Below are 13,530 nucleotides of genomic sequence, written 5' to 3'. Positions count from 1 at the left end.
GAAAACTTTTAAATGGCTGTATTAAAATTAGAGTTGCTGGCTGTCCAAGACCACAACAATGAAAAATAAAATATGCATATCAATGAATAGCCTGTTTACTTTAATAAGGACCGCCCATCTCCAGTGGATTTTTAGGGAATACACTGCAAAGCACATGGACAAAAAGTTTTATAATATTAATATTTCAATCATAACAAATCTCAGAATAGTTTTAGCATGTTATTGATTATGGCAATGTTATGTATTTGATCTTGGCAGACTAGATCTGCTTTGCTGCTGCTGCAGAGCAGAGCAATTTGTACTGCAATTTCTACTCACACTTACAACTTGTACTGTTACTGAGGGTGGCACTCATGTATACTAGTGATTTCATCCATGTACCTACTTTCTATGTTTTAAACTGACTGTGTTACAACTCAGGCTGTTTAAAGGGGTGTTTGATTATGATTTCACTTTTCTAACTTTAGTTAGTGTGTATTGTTGCTGTTTGAGCATAAACCACATCTGCAAAGTTACAGTGCTCAAAGTTCAAAGCAAAGGGAGATATTTGCTTTTAAAGAAATAGCTTTTTAAGGACTACAACAAACGGCTGGTAGGGACTACACGACATTCCTCCCGGGTTGGTGACATCACCAACCCTAGAATTTACATAAACCCTGCCCCCGGGAATGCGATTTATAGATTATCAAGACAGAATATGCTAATCAATGACTAGAAGATAACTACACATCAGCTAAACAAATTTATCAACTAACCATTCAGAGATGTCCTGTTGCATTCTACATGTCACTTCTTCTTGAGTCACTCCATCATTGACTCCGTTGACATCATCTGACTCCGGTTTGAACGTAAAAGGCTAAAAGTTTTAGAAATTTTCAGTGCATGTCTGTGTGAGGTAAAATGACACAAGCTGTTGAAGCTCCACCCTCTGTGCCGCAAGCAGCAGCTCATTTGCATTTAAAGGAACAGACACAAAACAGTGCGTTTTTGCTCACCCTCAAAAAGTGACAACTTATTTTGAGCTAAAACTTCACATACACACTCTGGGGACATCAAAGACATATTTTACATCTTGTGAAAAGGGCATTATACCACCCCTTTAACAACCATTCCCGCTCTCCTCTCTTTGAGAAACTGATTTTAAATCACAAACTCATTAGACTTTAACACTTTAAATGCCACATTTAAATTTAAATTTTCCTTTAAAAAAAATCACTTCTCATATAACAGCAGGGCCCCAGAGACGAATGGCTATATATGGATAATAAGAATCTCATCATCCAGTACCTCTGAGAGAAGATGTCCCTGTAGGGACTGCCATGCTGCATCGCGATGCCGTAGCCCCTGTCAGCCACATTGTTGGTCACGGTGTAGAGCGAGCAGTCCTCATCATTAATGGCCACATACTCCAGGACAGCTGCATCCCACACAAATGCAAAACGCCCGTACTTCACCTAAGAGGGTGAGAAAAAAGACATACATGTGTACACAAAAGAACAGGAGAGTTAATGGAAATCCGTAATGGAGATCACGTTCAAAGAAAAACAGAGAGGCACATGAGGACGAATTCAAAACCAAATCAGGTGGGAACCAACTATCCTTAAATAACGCAACCAGGTGCTGAACATTTATCAAAAGTGGCTGGTCCACATAAAGCACCATTGCTGAAAAATAATCAAGCCTTAATTAAATCCCAGCAGGACTTCGCTGCTCTTTTAGCATTAATTGTTTATTAAGTATGGTTGAGAAGCCACGCACAAGGAGGTTTTACATCTTCAAACTTAGTTTGCAGGGTTGCTGTTTCTAAATTTTACTTCTACCAAAACAATTTCAAAAATATATAGAGTTCTAAATACTCACAATCTTTGCTCTTTGAAATCAAAAGCTCTAGACTTTAATCTTCAGCTCTACGAATGAATTCAATTCTAAAAGAGGCCTATTTTTATTCAACAGCTACAGAAAAAAGGGGTATTCATTTCCAATACTGAAGATGCTATCCTTGAACAGTTCAAGAGAAAGATGGCCTCTATCCTCTGAGAGAACATTTCAAGGTTACGAAAGTCTTGCGTAAAAAAAAAAAAGAAAAAAAGAAATGATCTTTTAATGAAAACCAGAGAGCTTTCTTTTTCAGTTCCAGCCTGTCTGCAGTTCAACATCCAAAGATATATTTTGAAGCAACATCATGCTAAGATACCGTTAAATGTTGATGTAAAATATGTACACACATTTGCGTGGGTTTTTTGATGGTAGACAAGGCTGACTTTTAGGCAAAAACATTTTAATAGCCTTCTCATGAATTTTTCAGGCATTTCAAAATAGTCTGCAACAGGACAGAGCTAGATCAGAGAGACTGCCTTCAGAGAAAATCACTATTAAATGAGTAAACATCTTATTTACTCCAAACGGCTTACCAGACATAGCGTGTAACTACAGGTCAGTCTGTTAAGCACTAAAATGGTCTGCAAGTGGCTCCTGGCTTCAGAAAACACTGAGAATTTTCTCACATCAAGAGCTTATTTAGATAAGAGCAGCAGTCATTTCACTGCAACGAATGCAGATGCAACTTCGCTGCTTACAGATATGATAACTCTCCCCCTAACTGACCGATTACTCTCCCCCTCATTCAGCATCCCTTCAAAAGTGTTCAATATGCTCGGGTGAGAGCTTTAGAAATGGGCCCATTGCAGTTTTGCAATAATTGTCAATAAACCCCTAACCGCTGCTCATTAATAGCTAGTAAGGTAGATGTTAAGTTTAGGTATTGCACCACATAAATAATAGGGATAAGAGATATTGATTTGAGATGAAACTGTTTTAAAATCTTACCTGTTTGTTATTTTATAATCCATTACAGTGTACAAAACGTCTCTGGTTACTTGCGTAACCTATGTTCTCTGAATAGGGAACGAGACGCTGCGGATAGCGCAGTGGGATATTCTCTGAATGTGCCGATTGTCTGAAGCCCTATAGAATCACGCCAATTCATTGGCTGATGGCGCTCGCGCAGTCTGGCTCCGCCCCGACGCTCTTACGTCGCATCATTACATATTCGCGCGCGCGCCATCTGATCCTCAGATTTCTCTGCCGAAAAGAAAACTGTCAGCAGCGCGAGGAGCTTGGCAGCTAACGCAGCGTCTCGTTCCCTATTCAGAGAACATAGGTTACGCAAGTAACCAGAGACGTTCTCTTTCATAGGTTCACTCAACGCTGCGGATAGCGCAGTGGGAACGGACTACCAAACTCGCCAAGCTAGAGCGCTTTCCATGACTGGTACAAAAATAGACAACGACCAAGAGGAGTTCAAACAGAAAGAACCTGGGAACCCGGGGTCATGTCAAGATCCAAATTATAGAACCTTACAAAAGTGTGCGGAGAGGACCAGCCTGCCGCAACACAAATGTCCTCCAAAAGTGCTCCTCTAAAAAGAGCTTGAGAAGATGCCACACTTCTGGTGGAATGTGCTCTAATGCTAAGAGGTGAAGGAAAGCCACGCACCTCGTAAGCCAACGAGATAGCTTCTGTAACCCAGTGAGAAATCCTCTGCTTTGATGCAGCAAGCCCACGGCGGCCAGCACCGAAGCAAACCAGAAGCTGGTTAGATTTCCTCCAACCGCCTGAGCGGTCTACATATATCTTAAGAGAACGAACTGGGCAGAGCAAGTTAAGCTTCCTATCTTCCTCAGAAGAAAATGGAGGAGGGTGGAAAGCGTTAAGGTTAACCACCTGTGAGCGGAAAGTTGTGGAAAGAACTTTGGGAACATACCCTGGTCTCGGCCTCAAGGAAACCTTGACCAAGCCAGGAGCAAAGTCCAAGCAAGACTCGCTAACAGAAAGAGCTTGTAAGTCTCCTACACGCTTTAATGATGACAAAGCCAACAAAAGAGAAACCTTGAGAGTCAGAATCCGCTCCGGAGCTGACTCTAAGGGCTCAAAGGGAGCCTTCGTCAAACCCTCTAGGACAACAGAAAGGTCCCATGAGGGAACTCTAGGGGAGCGAGCCTGTTTCAGGCGCTTAACCCCACGCATGAAGGCCGAAACTAACCTTAGTTTCCCCAGGGGAATCTCGTCCGATTCCCTATGCGCTGCAATAGCTGCGACATAAACTCTGAGAGTGGTAGCAGCTGCTCCAGAAGCAAACTTCTCCTGCAGGAATTCCAATACTGAACCAACAGGGCAGTTAACTGGACTCCTATCATGTGCTAAGCACCATGTCTCAAACACCTTCCATTTGGAAGAATATAGCCTCCTTGTAGAAGGGGCTCTAGCACTCGCAATGGTCTCCTGAACGTCAGATGGGAGATCAGAACTTAATGCTAACGGCCTCTGATCGGCCAAACATACAGCTTCCACATGTCTGGGCGAGGATGCCATATCCTGCCCTGCAGTTGGGACAGCAGGTCCTCCCTGACCGGGATCTTCCAGGGGGAAGATTCCAGCAGAGGAATTAGCTCCGAAAACCATGGCTGGGACGGCCAGAACGGAGCTACCAGGAGGAGGCGGACTCCGCTCTCTCTCACTCTGGCCAAGACCGCCTGGATCAGTTTGATGGGCGGAAAGGCATAGAGTTTCCGCGTTGGCCAAGGGTGAGCGAACGCATCTATCCCTAATGGAGCCGGGGGACTCAGGGAGAACCAAAGCGGGCATTGGGACGACTCTTGAGATGCAAAGAGGTCCACTTCCGCTTCTCCGAAAACCTCCCAGATCAGGGCCACTGCCTGGCGGTTCAACATCCATTCTCCCGATCTGAGTTTCTGCCTCGACAGAAAGTCTGCTGCGAGGTTCAGAATCCCTGGGACATGAACTGCTCTCAGAGAAAGGAATCTGCTCTGAGACCACAGGAGAAGGTGACGCGCATGCCTGTTCAGGGTGCGTGACCGAGAACCCCCCTGTCGGTTTACATGAGACACCACTGCCATGTTGTCTGTCCTGACAATTACATGGTGTCCCTCCAGAAGAGGGAGAAAATGATGCAGAGCCAGAAAAACGGCTCTTAACTCCAGGCAGTTGATGTGCCAAGAGAGAGTCTCGCCAGTCCAGACACCACATGCTGGTCTGCCCTCGAAAACTGCTCCCCAGCCGGTGAGAGAGGCATCCGTCGTAATCATCTGGCGACGAAATACCGCACCCATGCTGACCCCTTTTTGAAGAAAAAGAGGGTCCCGCCAAACTGACAGGGCTCGAAAGCAACTGCGCGATACCTTCAGTAGGCGAAGGGTTGGCCCGGAGGGCCGAACCCCTGAGAGCTTCATCCACCACATGAAAGGTCTCATGTGGAGCAGGCCCAGCGGTAGCACGGAGGAGGCCGCGGCCATAAGGCCCAGCATCCTGCGGCAAGTGCCCACAGACACATGGTGGCCTAGCGAAAAATGGGCCACGCATGTCGTCAGACTGGAAATCCGTGCAGGAGCCAATCGGGCCTGCATGAGAACGGAATCCATGTTCACTCCCAAGAAAACGGTGCTCTGAGCCGGAGCAAGAACACTCTTCTCCGAGTTCAACCTCAAACCGAGAGACTGGATATGACTCAGGACGATGTCTCTGTGGTGGGTCACTAACTCCCTGGATTGGGCTAAAATGAGCCAATCGTCCAGGTAATTTAGAATACGGATGCCCTGGAGCTGCAATGGGGCCAGAGCTGCATCCATACACTTCGTGAATGTCCTCGGGGCCAGAGCGAGGCCGAATGGAAGGACCCTGTACTGGAACGCTCTTTCTCCAAAGGCGAACCTGAGGAACTGCCTGTGTCGCCGTACAACCTGGATGTGAAAGTAAGCATCCTTTAGGTCTACTGTCACGAACCAATCCCCTGGCCGAATCTGAGATATGATAGCTTTCAGCGTCAACATCTTGAATTTCCCTTTGTAAAGGGCGAAGTTCAGTCGGCGGAGGTCCAGTATGGGACGCAAACCGCCGCCCTTCTTCGGGACCAGGAAATAGCGGCTGTAAAAGCCCCGTTCGGTTTCCCCTGAAGGAACCTCTTCTATCGCTCCATTGAGAAGGAGGGATGAAATTTCCTGCTGAAGTACAGAAGCCTGAGTGGCGCTGTCTACTACGGTAGGAAAGACCCCGTTGAAACAAGGGGGATTGCGGCAAAACTGAAGAGTGTAGCCGAACCGAACTGTGCGAAGAACCCAAGACGATACTCCTGGTAAGCGATCCCACTCTTGAAAGAAATGTGAAAGAGGAAGAGGGATGTTGTAATGCAGACGACATACCTGAGTGAGGGTGCCGTGTTGACGTTTGTGGGGTAGAGAAGTTGACTGTGCAGGAGAGCCCTTGGCGTCCTGGCACGTGATGGGAGGCATCGATGCTGGGGTCATGGTGACCAGGTCCGCCTGTTCCGGAGGAAAGCGAAAAGTGCCTCCGAGGATGCGACCGGCAGTTATAGAGAGTGTCGGGGGTGAGGGGAGAAAGCAAAAAGCGTCTCCTTCCTCCCGCGCCGGGCTGAGTCGAGATGGTGAAAAATGGCCTGCACTTCGAGACACTCTGAGTGGCGAAGGTGACAGGACAAGGAAAGGAGAGCTGGGAGGTGGGCAGAAACGCTTGCGCGGTCTGTCCCAACCTTGAGGAAGCAGAGGAGCTCTCCTTTTTCCGACCGGAGGGTCAGGAACGGCTCTGGGCCGCCGGAGCGGTCGGTTTGTCGGACCGCTTCATCTGGAGGCGCTTGTGAGGCCGTTGACGGGGAAACGGGCGACCGCGGGCTCCCCAAACAGTGGTAGGTGGGGGATGCACCGGTTCGCTCCTCCTGGAAGAGAACTCCGGTCTAAAAGAGGGACGTTCTCTGGGTCGAACAGGGGAGGGAGCAGAAGGTTCCCTAGCCCTCCTGGGCATGAACTGTCTGAACGCGGCCGATTGGGATTTGGAGGAGCGGAATTTCTCAACCACTGTGTTGACCGCCTCACCAAACAAACCTGTTTGAGAAATGGGGGCGTCCAGGAGGAAAACCTTCTCCTTGTCACGGATCTCCGTGAGATTAAGCCACAAGTGGCGCTCCACCGCAACGGAACCAGCCATAGAGCGACCTATAGCGCGTGCTGTATGTTTGGTGGCTCTTAAGGCTAAATCCGTAGCCTTACGAAGCTCCTTGACTGCTTCAGGGGTCATGCCATCGCCCTCGTCCATTTCCTTCAGGACGTCTGCTTGGTAGGCCTGAAGAATGGCCATAGTGTGCAGGGACATGCCTGCCTGCCCAGCCGCCATGTAGGATTTCCCAATTAGAGAGGAGGTAGTCCTACATGCTTTAGAGGGGAGGAGGGGGCGCGACTTCCAGGACGGTGCAGAGGACGGAGCAAGATGGTCGGCTAAAGTCTCCTCAATCGCCGGAACGGCGGAATAGCCCTGTTCCACAGAACCTACTAGGTTGGTGAAATCAGCAGCTGCCGCATTAGTGAGGCGCGCAGAGAAAGGCTGCTTCCAGGATCTGGAAATCTCGTGATGCAGATCACTGAAAAATGGCAGCTTTCTCCGTTGAGGCCTAGAATTAGGGCCACTGAGAAGTCTCTCGTCGAGTTTCGACGACTGAGATTCGCGGGGCTCGTCGGGCCAATCAATAGCGAGCTTCTCCGTAGCGCGCGAAAGTACATCAACGAGCTCCGCGTAGGCCGCAGTAGGCCGCGCCTCCTGGCCGCTAGGCGGGATAACCTCGTCGGCGAGAGTAGGCCCGAAATCCTCGGAGTCGGAAGTCTCGGTAAAAAGTACATCCTCCAGCCCGAAAGAAACCGCGTCGGGTGCTCCCGGGCTGGGGCGCAAATAATCGTATGAAAATTCGACTGGCATGCCTCGCGCGTGCCGAGGGGAGGGAGGGAGAGAAAGAGCGGGGCTCGTCTGCTCGAACTCCACATCCTCAAGCTCTACATCCGAACCCCAAGTCGCGGATCCTCGAGAGGCCTCGGGAGCGCGACAGGGGGGGACGAATGATTCCCTCTCAAAAACCGCGAGCCGCGATTTGAGGGTTTTGAGCAACAAATTTTCACAGAATTTGCATTTAGACGATCCTATGACTGCCTCGTGCGCATGTGAAAAACCCAAACATTTAACACACTTACTGTGCGGGTCGTCGTTAGCGATGTAACGAGCACATGGCGGAGAACAGCGTCGGTATTCCATGGCAACTTCACCGTAAGGAGAAACAGAGTTCCGCTTGAACAGTCGCAGAAGCGCCGAGAATAATCCAGAAGTCGTATGAGCTTAGAAAAATCAAGAGCGAAGGGCAACGTGACCGCTTCGTTCTGAAGGCAGAGAAATCTGAGGATCAGATGGCGCGCGCGCGAATATGTAATGATGCGACGTAAGAGCGTCGGGGCGGAGCCAGACTGCGCGAGCGCCATCAGCCAATGAATTGGCGTGATTCTATAGGGCTTCAGACAATCGGCACATTCAGAGAATATCCCACTGCGCTATCCGCAGCGTTGAGTGTATGAAAGAGAACAATAGTCGCAAAATGGCAGCAGCTGCGTTTGTATGAAACAAGAGAGCGGGTCTGTGATTACGGATGACATAATTAAAATAACTGTACACAAAATATTGAGTGAGTTTTAATATTTTATTAGCTCACCAAACACAAAACTTCCAGGAGTGTAAAGCGCCGACTTCAGCGACGGTTACCCGGATGAGTCTGTGTTATCAGTTTTTACCAGTTGTTATCGGGGGATAGCATATAGCTGGATTGCGTGATTGACCAATCAGAATTATTTCACAAGAGCTGTATAATAACCACAGGTAACACTACATGACTATGGGAAGCAGGGGTGATGAGAGTCCAAGAAAAAATTAAGGGGGATCTATGCAGTGCTGCCAGATTGGGCAGTTTTGAATTTGATTGTGCGGGTAAAAAAAGATTTGGGTGGGTGGACAAAATTTGGGCAGGTTTGGGGTCAGTTTGGCGGCTTTCAAAGATCAAAATTTTATAGACTAATTGGTTAACGAAAAGAAAGCCCCCCCAAGTGTGCATGTACTCCATCCAATCAATCATCATGCCATTACTAAACACACACACACACTGCAGAGTTGGCTAGTGTTGGTAAGAGCGATAGCAGACATACTGTACCTGATGATTCATGAGTGACAGGTTTTTAGCGCGATAAGGGATCTACTTGAACTTGTACCTGTAAATTCAAGTAATTGCTATGCCAAAGTGGCCTAAATATAAGTTGTGGCAACAGTAAAGTGTGTGAGAGTGAGCCAACTCTCAAAACGTGGATTACACCTGTGGTAGATGACTCAAAGGCTCTTTGTAAGTATAAATGTAACTCTGAGAGCGCAGTTGAATGACTTAAATGAAATCGAATATAGGCCTACTACTCCAGTCCATCATCATGTTCACTTATTTTAATAATATGATATGGTATACCCATGTTGTATACCATAAATAAATAAAATATCTTTGAATTTTCCTCTTAAAATGAATGCTTAGTTTTCTGTGAATGCTGTGGTTCATTATTATTTTTTTAATGAAAACACAACAATAATAATAAAAAAAGACAATTTCACTTATATTAAATGAAGAATTTTATTAACTACTTTTATTAACAAAAGCTCTCTTGCTTTTGTGGGGGCGGTGGGCAAGTAATGTATATCAGCTGTTGGCCAATATTAGAGATATTTTTTATTTATTGTAATCAGTCGATATTGTTTAATTGTGCAGCTCATTCCCCCAATGTTTACATGTAGATTACCTTTCCCGTCATCTAAAGTTAATGTTTAAAAACACTAATAATTTGACACCTAAATTCACTTGTAGCATTTAAAATGATTTTTATTTTATTTAAGAACATGAAAATAATTATAAAAAAATCTGTTAAATATCGTATTGACATGTACATGGTGATTGATAATAATAATTCTACAAATTATTCTTGTGTACTCTGTATCTCTGTAAGATTGCGTATTCATCTTGTATGTATTCACACACACACACACACACACACGCAAGCACACACCTCTCACCACAACATAAGTACATTAAATTGAGAAGCTGAATAGAGATTGTTTTGTAATACCGGAGGCCTTTTCTATTGATTTTAATTCAATTGAACTCAGGCAGCAGAGAAAAAAATTGCCCGTGGTACAATTGCAGGTGATAAAATTGCCACAGCTGCATTATAATGGGCATGTGACAGAGACAGGGCCTGCAAACAGTGAAGAAATATACAGTACCACTGGTTGAAAGTGGCAAAAAAGGTGAGAAAAAGAGAAACTTCTTGACCCCGGAGTACATTACTGACAGAAAAGTGAAGCATGTCCTACAGCCCTCCAGCCATAGCAAACATAGTGGCTGTGATTTTAATTGTGCCAAGGTAATTATTTGAAGCCATTTTCCCTAAAGCAAACAATGCTCAGTGCATCCTAATCAGTACATTGTTTTTAAAGGAGGCATCAAGCACATGCCCTCATTAGATTTATATTCATCCATACATATTCAACGTTTCCTGCTAACAACAGGGCACTGAGTTAAAATAAAGGCACACATTGGATGCGACTGTTTCGGAAATGTACTGCTCGCAACACTCTCATGGTTTTGATGGCTTGAGAAAATGACAACAGCAGGATTCAATTGATATTTACTGCGAAGTAAGTCCTATAGTAAGAAACGAATCAAAGCTTTTATGAAATCAATAACTTCCAAAAGGACACAGCTGCATAATTTTCACAAGGTGCAGAGGTTGTTTTTACTTTCTTTCTTTTTTTAAACCCAGTTCATTCAAAGTTACCCAAGTGAATTAAGTACCCACTTATACTGCCAGACCTATATTGCGGACACATATTTAATTTGGAAAGAACAGCCCAGAGAAATTTTATATAATCTAATATAAATTATATAAATCTTCCCCAGAACAGCAGTAATGAAAGTGTTTAAAAGGATATATTCATAATGCTCCAACATTATCCAAGGCATATATTTCCAAAAAGCAGCATAGTTTGACTTCTTTCGCCCACATTTGTTTAAGGTGTAGGCATAACAGGCATAATTTCAGATATTTTCCAAATTAGTTTGCCTGCTGGTCTTCATATGCTGGGTTTGCAGCCATATATTTTAGTGTGAATTTTGAGATAAGATATAAAAAAAATGCTGGATAGAGACCGCAAGATGTGAATACATTTCCCAAATGTGCATAAAAAACAGCTTTTATTCAGTAAGACGATGTGCATTAAAATATGAGCCAATTGATTTACATGCACATCGTTGAAGGGTGTAGTGCTAACAGTTTTCATTTGTAGCATTCTTCCGAATGGTTTTGAGTTGCAGGGCATAATATCTTGGATTTATTTTGCTCTAGATGAAAACTAGTTACATTTCTATTCGGAACCTTAAGTCAACCTTATCAAATCTCTCTTTATCGGGTTCTAACTCCAAAAGGTCAAAAGCAAAAGATTTTTCAGAGACCATGCTGCAGAGAACCCGAGGAAGTGTGGAGAGAGACCTGCTTCATTTGATGAAGGAGAATATTCCTGCTGAGTGATCATCTCCCAGGACGACATTACTTAGAGCCAATCAGCTTTGTCCTCGGCTTTCCTGCTGAGACTTCTTCAAACGGCCTGGGCTCAATGTCCCAGAGGCCACTATGCCAGCCGCAAGATTTTGTACATGGAACAGCCTGACCTCCATTAAGGTCGGCTTCATTCTGTTTTGAGAATTGGTCCCCAGCGTGGAGCCCAAAGTGGGCTCTCTTTCATTTCTTTCCAAAGCACTTTTTCATTAGATCCATTTATGTTTAAAACATCCATATTCTTTCAGATTATAATTTAACCCATGATTACCATTTTTACAGAAATGGGCAACATTTCCAAGCAAATCTAAAATAAAACACAAATACTGAATGTTTGTATAATTTGTACTTGTCTTGACTGAAAATAAATAAATAAATACATTTTTGAATAGTTTTTTTTTTTCAATTCAAACTTTATCTAAGCTGAACTCCCTATCACAAGCAAAAGTCAAGAGAAAAAAGAGAAAATGATACTTTAAATTATACTTTGCCTCATTCAGAAATGCTAAGTGGTTACAGTAATTTTAGGGCCTTCTTTAACCAATGTGCTGTTTAAAAGGATAGTTCATACATAGTCATCATTTAAAGAAGATATATCAGGACTTGACATTAACACCTGCCAATCAGCCAAATGCGGGTGGATTTCAGCAGTGGCGTGTAACACAGTCAGTCCTACTAGCCACTTTGGTGGGCTGAAATTTATATATAATATATACATTGTTCAAATGTAGACTTTTAAAAAGGCATCTTCAATAATAAACTAAGTGCAATGTTGTCAAAAAAAATAAATAAATAAATTGATACATATCGATACTGAAATATCGTAAACTCTTCCAATACTAATTTTCCGCAGAATAGATACCTATTACAGTTTTTCTCGATTGCTTAAACACATTTCTTGAAACTATGCCTCGTATTCTCAAAACTGTAAACACAAATCCATAACGTCTCACCCAATTCACCAAACATCCTATTTTCAGGTCAAAATGAAGCTCTACACTCAAAACCATTCACTCTTGCTGAAAAACCAAACTTTGCCCTCAGACAGGACACACAAGCCCTCAAAATCACACACATTACAACATAGTCTAACACACTGGTGCAATAAATTCAAAACAACATTTCCAAAACTGGTAAGTTATGTTGCTTGTGGTCCCCAAACCCCCTCCCCCCTCAAACCTTTTCACATGATGAACACAAAAGACACAACCAATGGATACACTGGCACATTTTTATTCATTCATGTACTACACAGTAAAACACACACACAACAAAACAAAAAAAAACTTTTTTTCCCTGTTTTACTTTTTTTTTCTCCTCTAATTTTTTTTTAATATTTACTTAAGATGTGTGTGACCATCATATGACAGTATAAGAGCACACACAAACCTTATTCTAATATTGAATTGTATTGGAATGGTAAAGAGTGTTGGTCGTGACAGGAGGGCCTCCACTCAAGGATACAATATGATGAACACATCTAAGTATGTTCCACATATGGTTGAAATACCATCACTGGCCTAGAAAGATAACATTCTGGGAGTCAAGACTATAAAGGAGAAAGGATGCCTTCACTGTCACACTCTGCAGCCACTCTGTGTGACTGTATGACTGCTGGCCTTTTCTTGCAAGAAAATAAACCTCATCAAAGACTATTGGAAATGTTTGTCTTTTATTCAGTGAATTTTGTTTGTCACCACACCTCCCTGAAGGCTCTCGAGGCGACGGTAAAGCACCTCAAATTTGGCCTTACTCGTAGCCCCTCCCTCATCATACCATTGATAAAGACATGGGCAACTAGAGTGGGTCTCATCTGAGACTGCTCGTCTTCTTGTCCTTCCTCCTCCTCCTCCTCCTCCTCCTTATCCCTCCTCGATCTCTTCCTTCATGTCTTTCTGGATACATTGTTCCAAAACTCAATAATCTGATTTGGGCCCTTTTATATATCTATTGAAGGATCTGGTTGATGTGTGTTAAATTTTGACTCTTAGTGTTTCCACCTGGGTAATTGTGTGCTAACTGAGCTGAAGCTGTGCTGACTTGA

The 13,530-nt window shown here is 44.2% G+C and overlaps 1 protein-coding gene across 5 annotated transcripts in view; it reads right to left on the bottom strand.

Annotated features, from left to right (window-relative positions):
• The window catches only part of grid2 (glutamate receptor, ionotropic, delta 2), a 417,868-nt gene that overhangs the window by 23,417 nt on the left and 380,921 nt on the right, over positions 1-13,530 (bottom strand). For all 5 annotated transcript variants that reach the window (XR_013823893.1, XR_013823894.1, XM_079896932.1 and 2 more), the window contains exon 14: positions 1,288-1,454. Coding sequence is in view for 3 of the 5 variants with exons in the window: in XM_079896932.1 (XP_079753058.1) it covers positions 1,288-1,454 (167 nt within the window). In the remaining 2 variants the exon portion in view is untranslated. The remainder of the gene's footprint in view (positions 1-1,287; positions 1,455-13,530) is intronic.

Source organism: Squalius cephalus (assembly GCF_949319135.1).
Source record: "Squalius cephalus genome assembly, chromosome: 16".
Classification (NCBI taxonomy): domain Eukaryota; kingdom Metazoa; phylum Chordata; class Actinopteri; order Cypriniformes; family Leuciscidae; genus Squalius; species Squalius cephalus.
The sequence above is the reverse complement of the archived record's forward strand: the minus strand, read 5'-3'. Positions and strand labels throughout refer to the sequence as shown.